General features: G+C 43.0%; 1 protein-coding gene across 1 annotated transcript in view; it reads right to left on the bottom strand.

Annotated features, from left to right (window-relative positions):
- Nucleotides 1-22089, bottom strand: part of TRPM7 (transient receptor potential cation channel subfamily M member 7) — a 127776-nt gene that overhangs the window by 58552 nt on the left and 47135 nt on the right. Inside the window, exons 3-10 of the mRNA XM_065412022.1 lie at nucleotides 15846-15884; nucleotides 11475-11673; nucleotides 7611-7824; nucleotides 6951-7075; nucleotides 5439-5610; nucleotides 2829-3003; nucleotides 1245-1368; nucleotides 312-384 (exon numbers count right to left, since the gene is read on the bottom strand). Of these exons, the coding sequence (XP_065268094.1) occupies nucleotides 312-384; nucleotides 1245-1368; nucleotides 2829-3003; nucleotides 5439-5610; nucleotides 6951-7075; nucleotides 7611-7824; nucleotides 11475-11673; nucleotides 15846-15884 (1121 nt within the window). The remainder of the gene's footprint in view (nucleotides 1-311; nucleotides 385-1244; nucleotides 1369-2828; nucleotides 3004-5438; nucleotides 5611-6950; nucleotides 7076-7610; nucleotides 7825-11474; nucleotides 11674-15845; nucleotides 15885-22089) is intronic.

Genomic DNA, 22089 nt, shown 5'->3' with positions numbered 1-22089 from the left:
CTCATAAAATGAATCCTTATTTCACAAATTTTCAAATTTTAAGGTGGGATATTACACATTAAGACACCCCAAAACTGTTTGAAACAAATATTTTTACCTCAAAGAAAACACACAAATGTATAATATATTTTTTATTATTTAACACCATATATCCATGTCATAAGTAAGTAGCTGTAACAGAACAATTACTCACTTTGGAAAAAATTTAAACAAAAAATACATAAATATCACTCTACTATATAAACTGTTACATTTTCCCTCATATTGTGCAATTTTGGGGTTATTAAATGCCCTTAAATTTAAAACCTCACCTTTTAGCAGCGCTGTAAGTATTGCAACATCAATATCTTGATGTTCATCTGACCCAATATGGAATACGGTAATCTGTTTTATAAAAAAAAACAGCATAATACTGAAATAAGTATTCCATCTCACTTTTAAAAACAGTATCTCCCCTATATTTTGTAGCACAAGGGATAAGCCTTTCACCATAAAGAATATAAAAATCTAAAATCAGTTTGAGTTTATGAGAACTTTGTTAGCTCATGTGTTCAAATACTGACACAAGATTGGGATTAGAGTATGGGATGCTACTACTTGCCCTGATCCAGAAAAATACTTAAATATGTACTTAAACCCATCCTATTCAGTAAAGCAGTTTTCAAAACACCACCCCATAAGCAAAATGCCTAAATCCCATTGACTTCAATAGGAGTTTATGTTTGTGCTTAAAATTAAGAATGTGCTCAATTATCCTGCTGATTAGGGAATACTTTCCTGAATCATGGTCACTAAGACTAAACATTTTACCGTAATACTGACCAAATAACATTAAAAAATTATTTCAGTTTTTGGGCCTCTCTGAAGCAACAATATACTACTTTAATTACAACTTCTTGGGTTCATTTTATATTGTAAAGTATCTTTTATTACACCATTTTGTGTTGATGAAAGAGAAGCTATCAAGCTTACAACAAGCTCTTCTACACATCTTGTTACAAAAACATCATTGATCATCAGCTGTAATCACAGTAAGCAAAATCACTTGACCAAAGGTAAGAAAAATGAACAAGAAAATTGGAGTTTGACTTTTATTTGGGACCATTCTATCTTCCCAGTTGTTCAGATTCCATCCCATAAAGATAAACCCTGATTGATACAAACAATCTGAGATGAATCTAAAATTAGATCTTACAAGTGCACATGCTTGAAATAAAAGGCTTCCAATGCTGAAATCCACTTACAAGCTCTTTTTTTTTCATGCATTCCAACAACGTCTGAAACAGATGAACTGCCTCACTCTGACCGAAGTTAAATGTCTTTTTGATGGTTGAAATGATTTCAGGTTCTGCTCCATCAGGAATATTTCTAAGATTACAAAAACAATCAAAAGCCCATATTGTTATACATGAACTGTAAGCACGTCAATAAATATATTTCAAATGGTCTAAGACAGGGATCAGCAACCTTTCAGAAGTCTTCATTTATTCACTCTAATTTAAGGTTTCGTGTGCCAGTAATACATTTTAACATTTTTAGAAGGTCTCTTTCTATAAGTCTATAATATATAACTAAACTATTGTTGTATGTAAAGTAAATAAGGTTTTTAAAATGTTTAAGCAGCTTCATTTAAAATTAAATTAAAATGCAGAGCCCCCCAGACCGGTGGCCAGGATCTGGGCAGCATGAGTGCCACTGAAAATCAGCTCGCGTGCCGCCTTCGGCACGCGTGCCATAGGTTGCCTACCCCTGGTCTAAGACATTCCTATCCAAAAGCTCTGGGTACAAGTAGGAGCTTTACCAATATAATTATAACAATTGTCCAAAACTAAAGTAAGTTTCCCTTCTTCCTAAGGGCCATACAAACTAGGACTTTTCCCACAATCTCCGAAACCAGCTGAGCACCTCCACCACCCAATAACCTCCAGTAAAATCCTAAGAGAACAGCTAGGCTCCGTAGCATGACCAGATGATAAAATCTGGGCTTTGGCAGATCAACAGGACCAAAGTGAACGCAAAAATGGAACTCCCTCTCTCTGAGTATGTCCTGCCTCCTATCTCCTTCACAATTAAAACTAGCGGGCTCTTAGCTTTAGCACCTCAGCTCATCTCTACTGCCTCAGAATCACAATAGGAAAGGCAGTCTCTGACAAAGCATTAAATATGTAGGGTCCTATTTATGTATACCTGAAAACTAACTGGAAGCCAGTGAAGCTCATGGAACACAAATGAATTGTCTTTCCTGTATGGAACATCACTTCACAAGTAGGCAGCCACATCCCACACCATCAGAATAGTCTTAAAGTGACAACTGTTTTCAAACAAACAGTTTATACAGAATCATTTCCTCTCTCTCTTCAGTCAAGCTCTTACTATACATACAGCTCGTTAAATGAAACGGTCTGACAGCTAAAATACTTTCAAGTGGTATTTTCAGGTAGCTTGGTAACATAGTGGGACTACATTAGTCTTGTGTCTCTGAGAATTCTGGGTCAGTTCTGATTTCAGTCACAAGCAAAAATGAGTTTGAGAACTTCATCCTACTATCTCCTTGGAAGCATTACAAAAGCACCACACAATTTACAAAATCTGGCACGACTGGCAGTCTCTGCTCAGGAGGAATCCAGAAGCAAAACCGTGTGGCAGCTCAGAATTGAGGTTTACCGGTACAGCTGTGTGGGAAGTTTGGACAGAATGCATGATTGAAGTTATTGCTTGTAACCTCTGACTTTCATGGACACAAGGCTCCTACACAAGTTTGTTAATGGAAAGTGCTCGCAAACAAGTCTAGCACTATTAGTCAAAGTGTTAATCATATGTAGGCTTACCCTCCCTCTTCTGTTTGCTTATGAACATATGCCAGTATGTCTGCAGCTCTCCCAGTTCCCTCACATACTACTACTGGCACAGGAGGACTTTCTTGAAGGTATTCCAAAACTGTGAGGATAACATTGGGACCACCTTCAAATATCAGTGCTACCACAGGGACACCCTGGCCAATTCCTACAAAAAGGTAAAAAACATCAAATAAATATTGAAGCCAAAATTAATCTTCCTTTAAAAAAAATATTTCATGTTCTTTGATCCAAGCTTTACCAATATGCTGTGATGCAAACTTTTCCAAGTTTACTTCAGGTCAACAAGTAACATGAAAAAGTTACTACATCTCACATAAAATTGCTTTGCTACAGCAGTTGAGATCATTATGATATTTGTATGTGAATATACAGCCAACAAATTACACAGTGCATGAACACATCATATTAACGCCCACAGTCTTGCCTCACAGTATATCACACCACTTGTTAAAACAATAAGATTAGAAGATGAACCATAATCCTTTTCTGCATCACAAAAGCACATTGTCACTATGAAAAAACTGCATTATTTTGTAACAAGCTAATTTTTAAAAGATTAGTAACGAGTACAGGCACTATGTTTTTAATAAAGTACGGATTGTTTTGTCATTATATATAAGGAATATGGCATGATGTAAAAACTGTCGGGAATTCTTCAGAGAGGGAAAGATGTCAAAAACCAGAACAACATTTTCAGGGCCTTCAAGTACATTCTTATCAGTAATGGTTACATCACCAATGGTGCAGATCAGTCTTCATGTGACTAAGGATTATGAGTAGGGCTGCGAGTCTGTCACGGAAGTCACAGGTGACATGACTTTCCGAGACCTCCATGACTTCTGCACCTAAGATTTAGTCAGGAGTATTTATAGTACAAGTCATGGACAGGTGAGGGGCCCATGAATTTTTGTTTATTGCCCGTGACCTGTCCATGACTTTTACTAAAAATACCCATAACTAAATCTTAGCCTTAATTATGAGGCACTAACTACAGAAATATTCTTAAAGGACAGATACCGTTATGTTAATTTAATACAGGAGAGTGCAGATCAGTGCAAAATGCCTGGGCTTCCTTCCCTCAAATGGCAGTGACCCTTAATTCAAATTTCCCAGTCATCTCCTACCATGAAACTACAAGTGATCAACTTCAGAGGCAATGGCTAATCAGATCAGTGAGGGCTACCCGTACTTGTGGGGCAAGACATACAACCTATTCACTCCAAAGCCTTAAGTGATACATCCTGGCTTGATCTAGTGATGCTACACTGCCAATTCTAGAACTCGCAGGTGGCTAGTGCCAGCCCCAGAGGGCCATGAAAGAATCCTCCTAGCTGCAGCAGGGTCAGTAATACTCCATAAGCAGTGCCCAGGGTTCAAGGCAGCAGCTGAAGTGATGTCCAGAAAGGCCAAGACATGGATTTTGCATGGGCAACTGGGTTCCTGAAAGTGGCTTAAATTCAGGGCTTGTTTACACACATAAGTTGCACCAGTTTAACTTAGATCAGTTTAAAAACCAGTTTTGTTAAACTGGTGCGTATTCTTGTGTGGGGACATAGTTTAAAACTGGTTATATAGGTTTTGCTTGCACCTTTAAGTTTCCTTCGAGAGGGATCTTTGGTTTCCACTTTGGTTCAGTTAGATCAATTTATCAGACACAGTAATGGCTGTGAAGTAGGATACATTTTTAGAAAAAGTTAAAGAGGGGAGCTTAGCCTCAGGTGTTTCATTATACATGGAACTGGCGGCAGCACCACCTATTGGGGGCTTATAATGGGAATTGTTGGGCAACCTTGTTTGCAGTTGCTTACACCTTTGCCTAACTTCAACTGTTTGGGCTAAAATGTTCTATGCCAGGTGTCCACATCAGAATGATGATTGGGGGGGTGGGAAGAGAAGAGGGTATTTCAGCCAAAGGAGTTCAGCTATTTCTAACAGCCTTTTCTTTAAGACGCTTTAACGTCCCCATACTTTGGAAGCAGACCTGAAATTTTGCATGGATGGGCTTTGTGTGTGATGGTGTGTTTCTAATTTTCTGGATGCATGACTTGAGATTCTGCAGTCTGATTTGCAGAGGCAGGGCACTCACAACTACAAGTGAAATCAGTGGGAATTGTGTTTTCAACATATAAAGTACAGTACAATGTTATGTATTCTGAAAAATCAAGTCCTAAATGCCTCAAACTGGATACCAAAAATTAGCAGTTTGTTACAGATTTGGAAATATTTTAATTTATGAATACTGTATGTTGACCTAGCTATTGGGATGTTTACTATATGAATACAGTAGAACCTCAGAGTTATGAACACCAGAGTTTCGAACTGACCAGTCAACAACACACCTCATTTGGAACCAGAAGCACGCAATCAGGCAGCAGCAGAGAGAGAAAAAAAAAGGCAAATGCAGTACAGTACTGTGTTAAACGTAAACTACTAAAAAATAAAGGGAAAGCAGCATTTTTCTTCTGAACCCCACAACCTTAATAATGTGGGGGGGTTTTAAACCATAGTTTGTGTGCATGTAATATTTTTTTAATAGAACAGAGAAACATTAGTCATTGCCAGGACATTATGATCACTTACTTGCATGGATCCGCTGCAAATTGATATTTTTTTCCAGTTCTCTTCGCAAGTTAACTTCTGCTCCATACTTTCCAACTGTTCCATCATCCACCAGTATGAAATGGGAATGGAGATTATTTAGGACATTTAGTTTACTTAGAGGGTTTAACAGAGTTTGATATGGAGCAACAACCTAAAAAACAACAAACAACAGGCATGATTTGCCAAGTGCCAGACTGATCACCACAATTTTAGCTATTTGGTCTGGTTAAAAGTAAAAGGGACACCACTGAAAGCCAGCAGACCTAAAATGATACCTGCCAGCACACATGTCTTCACCCAGCAGCTCTGCCTACAGGCTGCATTCTTGCAGGAAAGTGGGTTACTGTACAACACAATAATTCTTCTCTAAAGTGCTATAGAGAGGAGGCCTCTAGCAAATTCAAACCCTGACTGCAGAAAAGAACAAAACAGACAGCAAAAAGTATATGCCTGAATCCATGAAGACATCTACCAAACTCTCCGTGTTATAGCTGCAGACAAATTGAAATATCATTTTCAGAGTTGAGTCTCAAGATGTAGGAGGACAATTTTAAAAAGTAGTTTACACAATGTCTGACTTTCCACTTAAAGTTACAACAGTGCAGTGGTGATTAGGCAGTTATGAAGGGGGAGAAAGAACTTTCATTCTGCGCAACTCATTCTCCATCCTGCCAAAACTCTACTCAGGCAATGGAGGGGGTGAAGAGCTCTAATCGGGGAGTCGCTCCCTCTCTGAATCCTGAGCTGCATGGCCCTGGCCCAAGCTAGAGCTGCAAGGAACTAGTTTATGCCAGGGAGAGGATCAGGCAAAGGGGTGCTCTGCTTTGCTGTGTCCATTCCCCACCTTGCTCCCCGAATCCTGTACCAAGTGTGAGGTGGGCAGCTAGCACAGGAGGCAGAAGAGCCACCTCTGCCAGTAGAGAGTTCCCCCACGTGGAAAGGGCTGGCCATTGACACTGGCCATTTCCCACTGCTTTAAGTCCACTTTGCTCCCTAATTAAAAGAATGGAGAGTCCAACCCTAAATCCCTAGATACTTGAAAAAACCCCTAAAGAGTTTAGGAAGACACGTTTCATTTACTTTCTATGGGACTTGTGCTCTTATATCTCTTTGCTACTTTTGAAGATCTCCCTACTACGGTATTGTCAGGTTTTGTAGCTTTTTGGAAACTTTTCCATAGACCTATAATTTCTTATGCTTGTTCTCAGATCACAGAGTAAGTTTTCTGGAAATTCTGTGGCTACTCTAACCTGTTCTTTGGGGCCATACAAGTGTACAACAGTCTATTCTATTGAATTAGCATTTATTAATTTCTTACAGCAGTACTCCTCTGTAAATCACAACAGATGTCCCTATATCTCCCAGAACAAAGATAGAAGTACCCAGTATCACAAAAGGCAGTGAGACCGCAAACCTGAGCAGATTATTAAAACACAAATACAAAAGATCATGCAGTTAAAAGTTATTTCAACTGGATAAGCCCATTCTTACATCTCTTCCAACAAGGTCATTTCTGTTTTCAATCACTCCCCATGGAGCTATCCCAATAGTGCAAATCTTTCGAGATGATCTGGAAGCATGTTCTCTCAGGGCGTCACCAACATGTTTTGCAACACCTGTTCATACACAAGAAAACATTCTATATATTGAAACTACATCCTATTAGCATTAACCTCCCCAATTACTGTGAAGATTAGAGAACTCATTTAGTTGACAGTATAAAGGAAGACCTACTGTGCACAAAACATACATTAACAGTAACAAAGTACTGAGAATTTCTAGTAACTTTACAACATATATGCCAGCCAGTCTTCTACGCTGACAAGACAAGTTGCACTATAGTACTGCATATTTTGAAGCAACTTACACTTTTTGCACAATTTACATGTTCTATATTATTACATAATATCACAAGATTTAAGTTCATATGCTCAAGATAAAATTCATGAACATTCATTTGTTTAATTGTAAAGTCAGTCAAACTTTAGACAGTATTTTAGAGATACAAATATTTTGTTCCTCCAACTAGACAGTCATTCTGGAATCTGCATACCTTTATTTAAGAACTAGAATGTGAGTAAACTGTGCACATGAGTCTGTACTGTTATTTGAAGGTTTATATTATATAAAATTTATACTTTATTTATTTACCTGTGTTCACTCCTCCAGTTATAATCCAAGCACCTGTTGTTACTGCAGCTTTAATAAGACCTTTGCCAAGCAATTGTTTGATGCGTGGATGAAGTTCAAATTTCTGCATCCCCCCATGTACAGAGATAACAAGTCTGGGCAGCTCCATTTGCCATTCTTTAAGAAGAAGTTGTAGAATGGCTTCAGGCTTAGTGTCATATGACAATCGCACATACTAAGACAAAAAAAAAGTTGTGAGGGTTAGTAGGTTCCTATAATAAACCATTACATAATTGATAAGGAAGATCCATGAGAAGAAATACTATTGAATCCTGAGCTACAGAAAACTATGCATCTGTCATACTTTATGAACAATGGATTTTAAGACCTGGTACAAGTATTTGCAGGTTCTCCAAAAATTCAAGTAGACAATGGCAATAAGATTTTGAAGCACTGACGAAGGCTGTAGGTAGATTACATGTAGGCCCATTCACAATAACATTGTGTTCTACAAAAAACTTTTGTGACAATTTCATGAGCATTTCTAAATTTGAGGATACACCTCTACCTCGATATAACGCTGTCCGCGGGAGCCAAAAAATCTTACCGCGTTATAGGTGAAACCGCGTTATATCAAACTTGCTTTGATCCACCGGAGTGCGCAGCCCCCCCCACCCCCCCTCCGGAGGGCTGCTTTACTGTGTTATATCAGAATTCGTGTTATATTGGGTCGCGTTATATCGGGGTAGAGGTGTATTAATGAAAATCTAGAATATTGCCAAAATAGGACCAGTTCAATTGCTGAGGCTGAATGTATTTTCTGTCTGTATATCCCATGTAAAAAGATACTCCAATTGTGGGGAAAAAAAAAAACAAAAAAACAAAAAAAACCCACAAAATTCTCCCCCTTCCCTTCCCCCACCATTACGCCCACGCCCTCCAGAGAGGAGGTGGGGGTAATGGAGTTAAGAATGATGCTACGTCCCTAACATAGGCCATACAGGGAAGAGGGAGCAAATGGGCAGAAGTGAAATCTTACTCAGACTAATTCCCAGTGGGCAGGGGTCCACACTAACACCACCATCACCACAATTGGTACTAATTAGTTGGCAGTCTCAGCAGAGGTGCCAAATAATGAAAGAACATGGAGACTGAACTATTTTTTCACTCCTAGAAGTGCTTCCTCCAGGACAGGGTTGAGGTACACTGCAAGCCAGGGAGAGGGAAACTTGCAGTGCTGTTATCCATGCTGTAGCTGTTTCTGTGGGTAAATGGAGTACTTCCGTCTCCATGACTTTCAATCCAGCACAAGCATTAACAGAAGAAATTTAGCAAAAGTTAATCATACCTTTCACAAAAAGAGAAAAATATGGTCTTTCTAGTAACCAACATCTGTGCACTCAGACTTTTCTTTTTTAAAGTTTCAGTTTACTTTGAGGCTTAGTTAGCAGATTTGAGACCTCATTAGCAGATTTGTTCAAAGGTTTGTTAAACAAAAACAAGCATGTTTCCCACTAACCCACAACGCCAAGTGGAGGTCACTTTTATGGCACAGTTTGAAAAGTGTTTAAATACAGGCTTTAGAATGGATGTGTTACAAAAATGTAACTATGATAGTGAGTGGCACAACCATAAGTAAATCAGATTTTCATTATGATTTACACAATTGGGAAGGGTGACGAACTAGGGACCTCACTTTCGTGAGTTTCAGAGTTGCAGCCGTGTTAGTCTGTATTCGCAAAAAGAACAGGAGTACTTGTGGCACCTTAGAGGCTAACACATTTATTTGAGCATAAGCTTTCATGGGCTACAGCCCACTTCATCTGATGCATGCAGTGGAAAATACAGTAGGAAGATACACACACACACACACACACACACACACACACACACACAGAACATGAAACAATGGGTGTTACCATACACACTATAAGGAGAGTGATCAGTTAAGGTGAGCTATTATCAGCAGGAGAGAAAAAGAACTGTTTGTAGTGGTAATGAAAATGGCCCATTTCCAGCAATTGACAAGAAGATGTGAGGAACCTTGGGGGGGGGGGGGGGGAGGCGGGAGGGGAAGGCATGGGGAAATTGTTTTACTTTGTGTAATGGCCCATCCACTCACAGTCTTTATTCAAGCCTAATTTAATGGTGTCCAGTTTGCAAATTAATTCCAATTCAGCAGTCTCTCGTTGGAGCCTGTTTTTGAAGTTTTTTTGTTGTAATATTGCAACTTTTAGGTCTGAAATCGAGTGGCCAGGGAGATTGAAGTGTTCTCCAACTGGTTTTTGAGTGTTATAATTCTTGACGTCTGATTTGTGTCCATTTATTCTTTTGCTTAGAGATTGTCCGGTTTGGCCAATGTACATGGCAGAGGGGCATTGCTGGCACATGATGGCATATATCACATTGGTAGATGTGCAGGTGAATGAGCCTCTGATAGTGTGGCTGATGTGATTAGGTCCTATGATGGTATCCCCTGAATAGATATGTGGACAGAGTTGGCAACGGGCTTTGTTGCAAGGATAAGTTCCAGGGTTAGTGTTTTTGTTGTGTGATTGCTGGTGAGTATTTGCTTCAGGTTTGGGGGCTGTCTGTAAGCAAGGACTGGCCTGTCTCCCAAGATCTGAGAGAGTGATGGATTGTCCTTCAGGATAGGTTGTAGATCCTTGATGATGCGCTGGAGAGGTTTTAGTTGGGGGCTGAAGGTGATGGCTAGTGGCGTTCTGTTACTTTTTTTGTTGGGCCTGTCCTGTAGTAGGTGACTTCTGGGTACTCTTCTGGCTCTGTCAATCTGTTTCTTCACTTCAGCAGGTGGGTATTGTAGTTGTAACGCTTGATAGAGATTTTGTAGGTGTTTGTCTCTGTCTGAGGGGTTGAAGCAAATGCGATTGTATCATAGAGCTTGGCTGTAGACAATGGATCGAGTGGTGTGGTCTGGAGGCATGTAGGTAAGTATAGCGGTCAGTAGGTTTCTGGTATAGGGTGGTGTTTATGTGGCCATCGTTTATTAGTACTGTAGTGTCCAAGAAGTGGCTCTCTTGTGTGGACTGGTCCAGGCTGAGGTTGATAGTGGGGTGGAAATTGTTGAAATCATGACGGAATTCCTCAAGGGCTTCTTTTCCATGGGTCCAGATGATGATGATGTCATCAGTGTAGCGCAAGTAGAGTAGGGGGAGATTTCACACACAAAAGGCTCAGACTATATAACGTTTTTTGTTTTTTTTCCCCTAAACCTACCAGCATTTGCTTATTTGCAGTGAAGACTTCACATGAAGCTAGCCAGCCTTTTGGTAAATCACATGGGTTGTCTTTGGTTTAAAAATTACTGACTAGAGCAGTAGTCCCCAGACTGTGGGGCATGCCCCCCTTCGGGGGGCGCGGAAGATCATCCAGGGTGTGCATGCAGTAGGGACCGGGCCAGCCCCCATGGGAGGCAGGGAGAGAGTGCCACCCAGCTCCGCTCTGCCTCCAGCCCAGCTCTGGCCCCAGCTGCAGCTCCACTCCGCCTCCCCAGCCCAGCTCTGCCCTCATTCCCTCTCTTCCCCCAGGCCAGCTCCGCCTCTAGCCCCAGCCCCTTCCCCACCCCCAGTTCTGCAGTCAGCCCAAGCTCCTCTGTGCAGTAATGGAGATGGGGCACAGATTGATTCCATTACTGGTAAGGGGGGGTGGAGGGGACGACAGGAAAAGTTTGGACACCACTGGACTAAAGAGAAGTCAACATTTGGGATAATACGACTCCTACTGATAGTAGGGAAGCTACTATCTCACAACACAGGTATAGGCATTTCATCTTTTTGCCAAACCTTTCATTTCAAGATTTAAATGGAGTATCCAAACATCTTTGGCAATGGGTCAAGGGAAGGGGAAGTAGTCTTTTGTACATACCTTTGCTCTGCACGAATGAGAGCCACCTTGAAAGTTAATGACACCATAAGCATCAGTTGAACTCTGTTCTGTGTGTTTTTCCACTGACCAGTCTTCTATTTCCTGATTAAAATTTTCACCCAGTTTGACATCTGTATATTTCATGGCAAGACTTGCAGTAAAGCAAGCATGTTGCCTGACCAAGCGACCACAGCAGCACCTGTACAAGATTATATATTACATTTTATTTTTACATTTGTAGTCATTAATTTCATTGTACTTGGATGCATGGAGTAATTAAAGGGGACAAACCTGTTTACAGCAGAGTCAGCGGAAAAAAGTTAGTTCATTTATAGGCATGGAAATTCTATCTGAACCTCAGTTACACCTTTCTAGGGTTATGTCTACATTAGCACATTTGTCGGTAAAACTTTTGTTGATCAGAGTGTGAAAAAAGCACACACCCCTCGACCAACAAACGTTTCATCGACAGAAGCACCCTTGTGAACAGCGCTACGTCGGCGGGACAGCATCTCCCTCTGACACAGGTACCGTTGGGGGTGGTTTAATTATGCCAGCAGGAGAGCTCTCTCCCGCCAGCATAGAGCCGCTACACAGGAGACCTTACAGTGGCACAGCTGCAGCGGTACAGCTGTGCCGCTGTAAGGTCTGTAGTGTCGAATGAGGAAGTATAGGAAAACCTTTGGATGAGTAACTCCTATCAAAAGGCTGGCAGGCTGATGTAATCAAACCTGGCGAGAGATTTTGGCACTTAGCACTAATTCCCCACCTATTTTCTTTAGCTTTCCAAAGACAAAAGTTCCCATAACATTCAGAGCAAAGTTATACAGATGATTCATAATTATGTCAAATACTGATGGCTCTTATTCAAAGCTAAAGAGTGCAGTGAATTGGAAGCCAAAACACATTAAGAGTAGCCAGCAGACTAGCAGTGTCCAGAAAGGTTTGATTATTTAAGTTACTTTTTCCTAAGTATTATAGGTAGGGCTGGTAGCGCTGCCTATTATTAAGGTTGCCCAACACTTTCCATTATAAGACCCTGTTTCCAGTTGCCTATATCTTTGCCACGTTAACCATTTGGACTGAAATTTTACATGCCAGCTGAAAGATTCAGCCAAAATGTCTCAGCCATTTCCAATAATGACCCCATGCCGGGGGCAGTGCTTGGACTTTGTTCAGACTTGGGAGCATCATGAATCAGTGATTAGAGCCCCACAGCAGTCTGGTGAGTATCCAAGAGGGTGGGGCTTGACCAAGTGTGTGACAGGGAGTGGAGAAACAGATTGGATGAAGGGCCTGGAAGGGGAGACGAAACATATTGGATGGAAGCTGGGAGAGGTGGTTGAAAGGGACAGGACAAAAAAGGCTATCCCCACTAAAGCACACTCCCCTCCAACGCCTGAAATGGAATCCCACACCCCCAAGTCTCAGCATTCTTCTGCTGTCAGGAAATATCTGTGAAACCCAATGGCAAAGTGTGTGTCTCATCCCCCTCTAGTGCTCGTCCACAGAGAACGACAACCAACTACTGCTCTCTGTTACTATGTTAACTCAAATGGCAGAGTTCTGTGCTGTGGAACCAAAAGCTCCAAACCTGTTGATGAAACTTCAGTGTCAATATAATACCACATCCTGGAATTTGTTTTTTTTAGTTCACTTTTATCAAAACCTAGGCAATTACACACAAAAAACTATGTTAAAAGAACATTATTAAGGTTGCAAAGTCAAGCATTCAACAGTTAGAAAATGCCAGAAATAAAGGTTGCCTTGTGTGCAGGGACATCCCTAGGGGGGTCCGGGGCAGAAGTGACAGATGCGTCTCCTCTGGGACCGACCACACTGCCCAATCGCACCGGCCTGCAGGGCCTCCCAAAGCGCGTGGCCTGGAGCGGTTGCCCCGACTCGCCTACCCAAGGGACAGCTCTGCTTGTATGTATGCATTATGATAGAGTCTTTAATTATGTAATCACATACTATTTTTTTTCCACATGATCCCTGCCTCATTCAGTGCACAGGATAGACCTGCGCTGGGAATGAACCAGATTGTGTAATGAAAGAGACTGTTGTCTTTAGGACCCTTACCTTATTTGTGGCAGAAGTTCAATGGGGCAGGAGATGGCAGGAAGACAGAGGATGGCCTCAAGGTTAAGGCAATTGAATGCTGCCCTGGCAAACTGGATTCTATCCCTGCCTCTTCCACAGAGTTCTTATGTGATGCTATTCAAGTTGCTTGAACAAAACTTTTCATGGGTGGCCACTAATGGTGTGTTCCTCATTTTCTGGGTACCTGATTTGATACCCTCAGATCTAATCTGCAGAAGTGCTGAGCACTCACAGCTGCAACTGAAGTCAATGGGATTTGTGCTTTCAATGTACACTGCTATGTAATGGTAAGTACTCTGAACAAAAAACAAAAAAACAAAAAACAAAAAAATCAGGTCCTAGTCATCTCAACTTTGTCACCCAGAATTAGTGAAAGCTTTTGACCTTGTTCTCTGTGCCTCAGCTCCCCACTGAAAATGGAAATACCACCACCTGACCTCACAGGGGGGTTGCAAAAAGAAATTAACACTTTTGAAGCACTCAGACACTGTCGTGATAAGCACCATAGAAGAGCCCATGAGGAAATTGATAATTCTGTTTTCAGAGTAGGGTTTGAATAGCATGTAGTAACATAAGAACAGTCATACTGGGTCAAACGAAAGGTCCATCTAGCGCAATATCCTGTCTTCTGCCAATGCCAGGTGTCCCACAGGGAATGACAGAACAGGTAATCATCAAGTGATCCATCCCCTGTCACCCATTCCCAGCTTTTGAAAAACAGAGGCTAGGGAGTCCATCCTGGCTAATAGCCATTGATGGACTTAACCTCCATGAACTTATCTAGTTCTTTTTTGAACCCTGTTATATAGTCTTGGCCTTCACAACATCCTCTGGCAAGGAGTTCCACAGGTTGACTGTACAGTGTGTGAAAAAATACTTCCTTTTGTTTGTTTTAAACCTGCTGCCTATTAATTTCATTTGGTGACCCCTAGTTCTTGTGTTATGAGAAAGAGTAAATAACACTTCCTTATTTACTTTCTCCACAGCAGTCATGATTTTATAGACCTTAATCATATCCCCCCTTAGTTGTCTCTTTTCCAAGCTGAAAAGTCGCAGTCTTATTAATCTCTACTCACATGGCAGCAGTTTCATATCCCTAATCATTTTTGTTGCCCTTTTCTGAACATTTTCCAATTCTAATATAATATAACTTATAATATAATAGTAAAGAGGGTTGAGGCCAGATGTTGAGCAACAAAGATTGAACAAAATATCGAATAGCTGCTCATAAAGTGAGCACAATCCATTCTGTACACTGAATGAGAAAGGGAAAAAATAATATGATCATGTAATTAAAGACTGCATCATAATGCATATGCATACAGTGGCTTTAATTCTGGTATTCTCTAACCGTTGAGGGTTTGACTTTCCAACCTTAATAATGTTTTTAATGTAATTGTATACAATATCTACCCCATAGTTAGGGCCCTACCAAATTCATGCTCCATTTTGGTCAATTTCATGGTCATAGGATTTTTTTTTTTTAATAAATTTCATGATTTCAGCTATTTAAAACTGAAATTTCATGGTGTTGTATTTGTAAGGGTCCTGACCCAAAAAGGAGGTGTGGTGGGGGGGGGGAGTGGGGGGGTGTCGCAAGGTACGAGGGGCTGTGGTACTGCTACCCTTACTTCTGCGCTGTTGCTGACGTTGGCGCTGCTTTCAGAGCTGGGCAGCTGGAGAGCGGCAGCTGCTGGCCGGGATCCCAGCTCTGAAGGCAGAGCCACTGCCAGCAGCAGCGCAGAAGTAAAGATGGCAAGGTATGGCATTGCCACCCTTACTTCTGCACTGCTGCCTGCAGAGCTGGGCCCTCAGTCAGCAGTTGTCACTCTCCAGCCACCCCCCTCTGATGGCAGCAACGCAGAAGTAAGGGTGGCAATACCGCGGCCCCCCTAAAATAACCTTGCGACCCCCCTGCAACTCCCTTTTGGGTCAGAATCCCCAGTTTAAGAAACGCTGGTCTCCCCCCTTAAATCTGTGTAGTGTAGGGTAAAAGCACACAAAAGGCCAGACTTCATGGGGGGAGACCAGATTTCACAGTCCGTGATGCGTTTTTCATAAACCGTGAATTTGGTAGGGCCCTACCCCTAGTGCATACAACTTCCATATAATTCTGTATATTTTACACAATCTTCTATTTCTAGTCTTTTGCTGGCTGGTCATTTTGTAATATTAAAATTCTTTAAAAAATGTTAAATATTTATTCAGAGACTTATTGTAACAAGCCAAAGTCATAATAATTATCACTAAAAATAAAGAGTTGCTTACCTGACAAGTTGTTGACAAATCTGACATCCTGGAAGGCATCTATGAAAAAGATTACACAGGTAAAGACAAGTTTAACATTTTTTGTACACTTCATATGTATACAGAACAAAGATTATTGAACAAAAAAAAAAACCCAGATCTATAATGATACGGAAAATGGGTACCTAACCTTTCACCAAATATATACGTTTCAAGCTTTTCTTCATTTATTTCTCTGATTAATATTAATATAGTAAAGCATGGCAACACAGGGATGGTTAGCACAAAAAATATATTCTCCACATCTATTTGTTAAGCTACAAAAGTCAACTTCTATTCAAAAAGTTTCTACCTGCACTCATTGAAACAATTATAAACAAACTGAGACCTTGTCTACATTACATAGTTTCATCGACAAAACGGTTGAGGTGTACACACAATGCTCCTTTGCTGATTTAACTCTCTTGCTACGCTGACATAAAACCACCTTGATGAGCCGCATAAAGCTTTTTGCAACAAAGTTAGAGCAACACAGTGTCAGTGTAGACCAGAGGAGGGCAAAACTTTCAATCTGGCCCACGGGATTGCCAGCCCTGTGGCGCAGCGGGACTAAGGCAGGCTCCCTGCCTGCCCGGGCCCCGCACCGCTCCCAGAAGCGGCTGGCACCAAGTCCCTGCGGCCCCTGGGGAATGGAGGGGGGCAGAGAGCTCCGTGCGCTGCCCTTGCCTGCAGGCATCGCCCCCCACAGCTCCCATTGGCTGGGAACAGGGAACCACAGCCAATGGGAGCTTTTGGAGTGGTACCCACAGATGAGGGGAGTGCGCAGCGGAGCCTCCTGCCCCACCTCACCCCACCCCCAGGAGCCACTGCTGGACAAGCTGGCCACTTCCGGGAGCAGCACGGGGCCAGGGCAGCCAGGGAGCTTGCCTTAGCCCCTCTGCCACCCTGGAGCTGCTCGAGGTAAGCGGCGTTGGGCCCCCGCACCCCAACCCTCTGCCCTGAGCCCCCTCCTGCACCCCAACCCCCTGCCCCAGCCTTACATTCATATGGCCCTGCGTACAATTTCTCCACCCAGATGTGGCCCTCGGGCCAAAAAGTTTGCCCACCCCTGGTATAGACGTTGCACTTGCTTATGTTTCCCTAAGTGGCCTCTAGGTGGTGTCCTAAAATGCCCATCATGACTGCTCTGCTAAGCAGTTTCTATTCTGCTGCCCTGCAGACAGGTACACAGGCATGCACCCCTCCCCCTTTAAAGCCCTAGGAATTTTTGAAATTCCACTTCCTGTTTGCTCAGCTTGGACAGCTCACATTGCATCTTCCCAGCTGACCGTGCCAGCTTTCCACACCAAACGGGCTCCCACGTGGAGTACTCCAGAGTTGCTGGATCTGTTGGGTCTGTGGGGGAGAGGAGGCTGTGCAGTTGCAGCTCGTAGGAACTCTGACACCTACAAGCAGATTGCTCGTGGCATGGATGAGAAGGGGCACAAAAGGGACATGCTGCAGTGCTGTGCGAAGATAATGGAGCTGAGACAGGCTACCAGAAGACAAAGGAGGCCAACCGTCACTCTGGTGTAGTACCAAAAATATGCCACTTCTACAAGGAGCTATATGCTATCCTCAGTGGTGACCCCACCTCCACTGCCAAGAGCCCTGTGGATACTTCGGGGGGGACTGAAGGCAGTACTCAGCAGAGTCAACCCGAGAACAAAGTAGTGGATGAGGAGGGTGAATTGGAGGAGGATGTGCGACAGGCAACAGGCTCGTCTGGTGGTGTAGCAAGCCAGGACCTCTTTCTGACTCAGGAGGGGGTCTAGCCAGTCCCAGAAGCAGTCCGGCAAAGGTGTGCCTGAAGCAGGAGAGGGGAGCTCCAGTAAGTACTCATTTTTCTTTGATAATTCATGGTTACATGAGGTAGAGGTGTCTTTTATTTTGTTTCATGGTGCATGTGGGAGAAGGGGTCAAAATTAACACTATTAGGTACTATTTGCATCTGCTTCGCATTTCCCTGTGCAGCTACATAATGGGGGCCCTGTGGAAAAGTTTGTTGATGCACACCGAGATCTTCTAAGAATCCTCCATAGAGAGCTCTACGAAACTTTCCTGCAGATACTCAGCAATCCTCCGCTGAAGGTTCCTTGGCAGAGCTACTTTGTTCCTTCCTCCATTGTAGGAAATTTTGGTGCGCCAATCAGCAGTTACTTCTGGAGGAATCAAAGCATCACACAGGCGAGCAACATATGGTACCGATCTGAAGTGATACATATGTAGGAGATGCACCCTTGCATCTTCAGTTACCCTCAATAGTATGATTTCAGCTTCGATCGCCCCCCACCTGTGGAAAACGGTGCTAGTATTCAGAATAATGTCTCAGGACACTTGTACTGATCCCCTTCTGAAACCACCCAGACCCTTTGTCCTGTCTTGCACCTTCTTCCCCCCCCACCCCCACCCCCAGGGCCAAACTCACCATGTTTAGTGCTCTGACCGTGCTGTGTGCTTAATAAGGGAAAGTGAGAAAGAGGTATATGTAACTTTTATGATTTAAGACTGAGTGCACATACAATAATTACTCTATGTATTGTTTCTTTTGCTTCTGCAGATGTGTCCTTAAGGGTCAGCTCCTACAAACCAGCGGAGCACCTCCATCAGATAAGGAGGTGAACAAGGAAGAGTAAGGAGGATATGTTTCGGGAATTGCTGCAATCATCAGATCAGGCCAATAGCAAGCACAGAACGTTGAGATAGACAAATGAGAAACTAGAGGAGAGGAGACAAAGTCAAGAGTGGGTAATAAAGTTCATGGAGGACCAAACAGAGATCCTGAGGTCCCTGATTGCTCTGCAAGCAGAACACGTGAGTGCTCGACTCCCCCTTACTCCTGGGGGAATTCTGCATCACTGAGCGTGTGCAGAATTAATGTCCCCCGCAGATTTCTTTGCTTCCCCACAGAAAAATGACTTCTGATGGAAGGCACAAGAGCAGTCATGTACGCCTCCCTGACAGCACAGGCAGGTTGGTTCGGGCGCCTGGAGCAGCTGGCAGAGACGTAAATGAGATGGTGATGGCCAGTCATGCATGTGAGAGAGAGAGAGAGAGAGAGAGAGAAGCTCTGTCCCTCTCGTTCGCTATTGCAGCATGGTTGGCGTGGAGGGGCAGGGCTTTGGGGTGTTTCTGAAGAGGTAGGCTTGGGCCAGGCTCTGTCCCCTCAGTTAGAGCAAAATGTAGCAGCCTGTCTGCTTAGTAATTGTTCCCATTGTCTTTGTGAATTCCTCCAGGAGCATAAAACAGGTGTAAAACTTTTAAGGCTCCTTTATATTGCCAGAGTTGTGTAAAGGACATGTGGCCTTATAAATGCTACGGTTACTTTAGTGATTAGAACTGATCTAAATTTTTGGACTTAAAAAAATTTCCTATCAAAATGTGCTCCATGAACTGTCTGCTACTAACCTTTCTGGAGATGGTCAGTAGCCAATATAAATTATGGGTTTGATTCCCCAGCTTCACTTGCCTATGATGTAACACTGAGCACATGACTGCATATATTTGTTGACTAATAATTAGAAATAAAGGGTGAAACCTAGCTACATTACTATAAGGCAAGGTGGGTTGGGGATTTCCTCCAATGCTTCCCACTCCCATTCTCCATCCACTGTATTGTAGTTTAAATAAATCACCAAAATAACTGAAACCAGCGTGATTATATTGTGTTAGTTTGACAAATAAAACATGTGGAATTTTGTAGATTTTTAAAATATTGTGCACAGAATTTTTAGGCGCAGAATTCCCCCAGGAATATCCTCCTGCAGCCCGTACAGAACTGTATTCCTTGCCCTCCCCAAACTCCCCACACACATTCCTGACCCGTAGCAGTACCCCTTGCACTCCACTGCAAGTACACCTTACACTCCACTGCAAGGGACATTTTCCATAATGACAGCTAGCCTTTCTGAAGTGAGGATCTCACAGCTACGTGTGAGTGCTGTTCACTGTCAGGTCTCTTGTAAGAAATATTAATCTGTGTATTACCTTTAATAAAAATTGAGTTTTACAAAGACAGTGCTTCTTTCTTTGTGACTTACACAGGATGGTTGCAACAGAAATTCAAACAGTGGCAACTGCCACATTTGCAGACTACAATTAATGCTCAGGCACAAATCATTACAGGGGTCACTCAAGGTGGCAAGTAAACAATGCCTGGCTTAATTCATTACAGAAAGACACATTACTGGGGCTCATTGTCAAAATGCTGCTTCAAAGCCTCCCTGATTCAAATAGCCCCCCATTGAGCCCCTCTAGTAACCCTGCTGTCTGGCTGCTCAAAATCAGCCACCTGGCAATCCACCTCATCGCTCCACCCCTGGGGAAACTTTTCTCTCTTAGCTTCATAAATGTTATACAGTGCACTGAGGTCTAACCTGCCAAAAAGGCAGTGCCAGCAACCCTTTAATCTGCCAAAGGCACATTCTACGGTCATTCTGTACTTGCTGAGCCTGTTATTGAAGTGCTCCTTGTTGCTGTCAAGATTTCAGGTGTATGGATTCATGAACCACAGGAGTGAGGGGTAGGTTGGGTCTCCCAGGATCACTATGGGCATTTCCACATCCTCTATTGGAAAGTCCCTACTTGTGGCTTTCTGTACAGGCGAGGGTTCGTGAAGATACATGTGTCATGCAACTTCCCTGACCACCTTGTGTTGATGTCAGTGACACGACCCTGGTGATCCACCAGCGCCTGCACTAGCATAGATAAGTAGCCCTTTCTGTTGATGTACTCTGTCGCAAGATGGTCTGGGGCCAAAATTGGGATGTGTGCGCCATCTATAGTCCTGCCGCAGTTAGGGAATCCCATTGCCGCACTAGCACAGATAAGTAGCCCTTTCTGTTGATGTACTCTGTCGCAAGATGGTCTGGGGCCAAAATTGGGATGTGTGCGCCATCTATAGCCCTGCCGCAGTTAGGGAATCCCATTGCCACAATGGCATCCACTATTTCCTGCACACTGCCCAGAATCACAGTCTTTCGTAGCAGGAGGTGATTCATGGCCCTGCACACTTGCATCAGCGCAACCCCCCCCTCCCCCCGTGGACTTCCCAACTCCAAACTGATTCATGACGGACCGGTAGCAGTCTGGAGTTGCCCACTTCCACACAGCAATCACCACTCGCTTTTCCACCATTAGGGCAGCTTTCATTTCTGTGTTCTGGCACCGGAGGGCAGGGGCGAGCTCCACATACAGTTCAAAGAAGGTGGCTTTGCACATACAAAAGTTCTGCAGCCACTGCTCATCATGCCATACCTGCATCACAATCTGATCCCACCACTCGGTGCTTGTTTCCCGAGCCCAATAGTGACGGTCCACCTTGTGCAGCTGCTTTGTGAATGCCAAATCAATTTTGAATTGTTTCTTTCCATGGCACACAGTAGTGCAGGCAGCACAGATGCCTGTTCAGATTAGCAATTTATGAAATACTGAAGGTCAGCCACATTGTGTTCATAATACTTATCAAAGACTGGTGAGCAGTGCAGGATCCATGCTTTCAGGCAGAGAGGGAAGGCACAAGGTTTACAGGGGCAGTTGAAAACGGTGCAAAACCCAGTCAGAAGCCCTTGGAATTATGGGATGGAGAAAACTGCATCAGAGGGGCGGTGATTTCGCCCCCATGATGCACTACGATCCATTCCTAGAACTCCTAACGGGAGGTGGAAGCGATTCGCACAGGGGGATAGCTACCAATGGTGCATACTCTCTTTGTCAGTGCTACAGCATCACCTGTGGACAAGTTCTACCGACACAAGGAGCATTGTGCGAAAATGCACAAGCAATGTAATTACAGCGGTTTATGATCATTGACGTAACTTAAGTCGACTTAACTCTATAGTGTAGACATGGCCTAAATTATATTTTTAGGCCCTGATTCATCAAAGTACTTAAGCACATGCATAGTCCTGTTGAAGTTAAATAATGGTCTTTATTCACCATTAACTTCAATGGGATTATTCACACTGTTTCAGGTTAAACCCATGCTTAAATGTTTGGTAAACTGGGGTCTTAAACTAGATAGTATGAAGCTTTTATATTTTTCTTCAACTCTTGGGAGGGGGGGTAATATGCTGTCTTTTTCTTTGACTCCATAGTTTAAATACTGTGGCATCTCTCCCTCAGAGTTGATCCTTCTCATTCCTGTGTCTTGTTGGGATTTTTTGCTTTGGGGTGAAGGTTATTTTGCCCTTCATGTGCATAAGGCTAAGCTGGGTCCTAATGAACT

This window comes from Emys orbicularis, chromosome 10, assembly GCF_028017835.1.
Source record: "Emys orbicularis isolate rEmyOrb1 chromosome 10, rEmyOrb1.hap1, whole genome shotgun sequence".
Lineage (NCBI taxonomy): Eukaryota > Metazoa > Chordata > Testudines > Emydidae > Emys > Emys orbicularis.
This window is presented reverse-complemented; position numbering and strand designations above follow the sequence as displayed.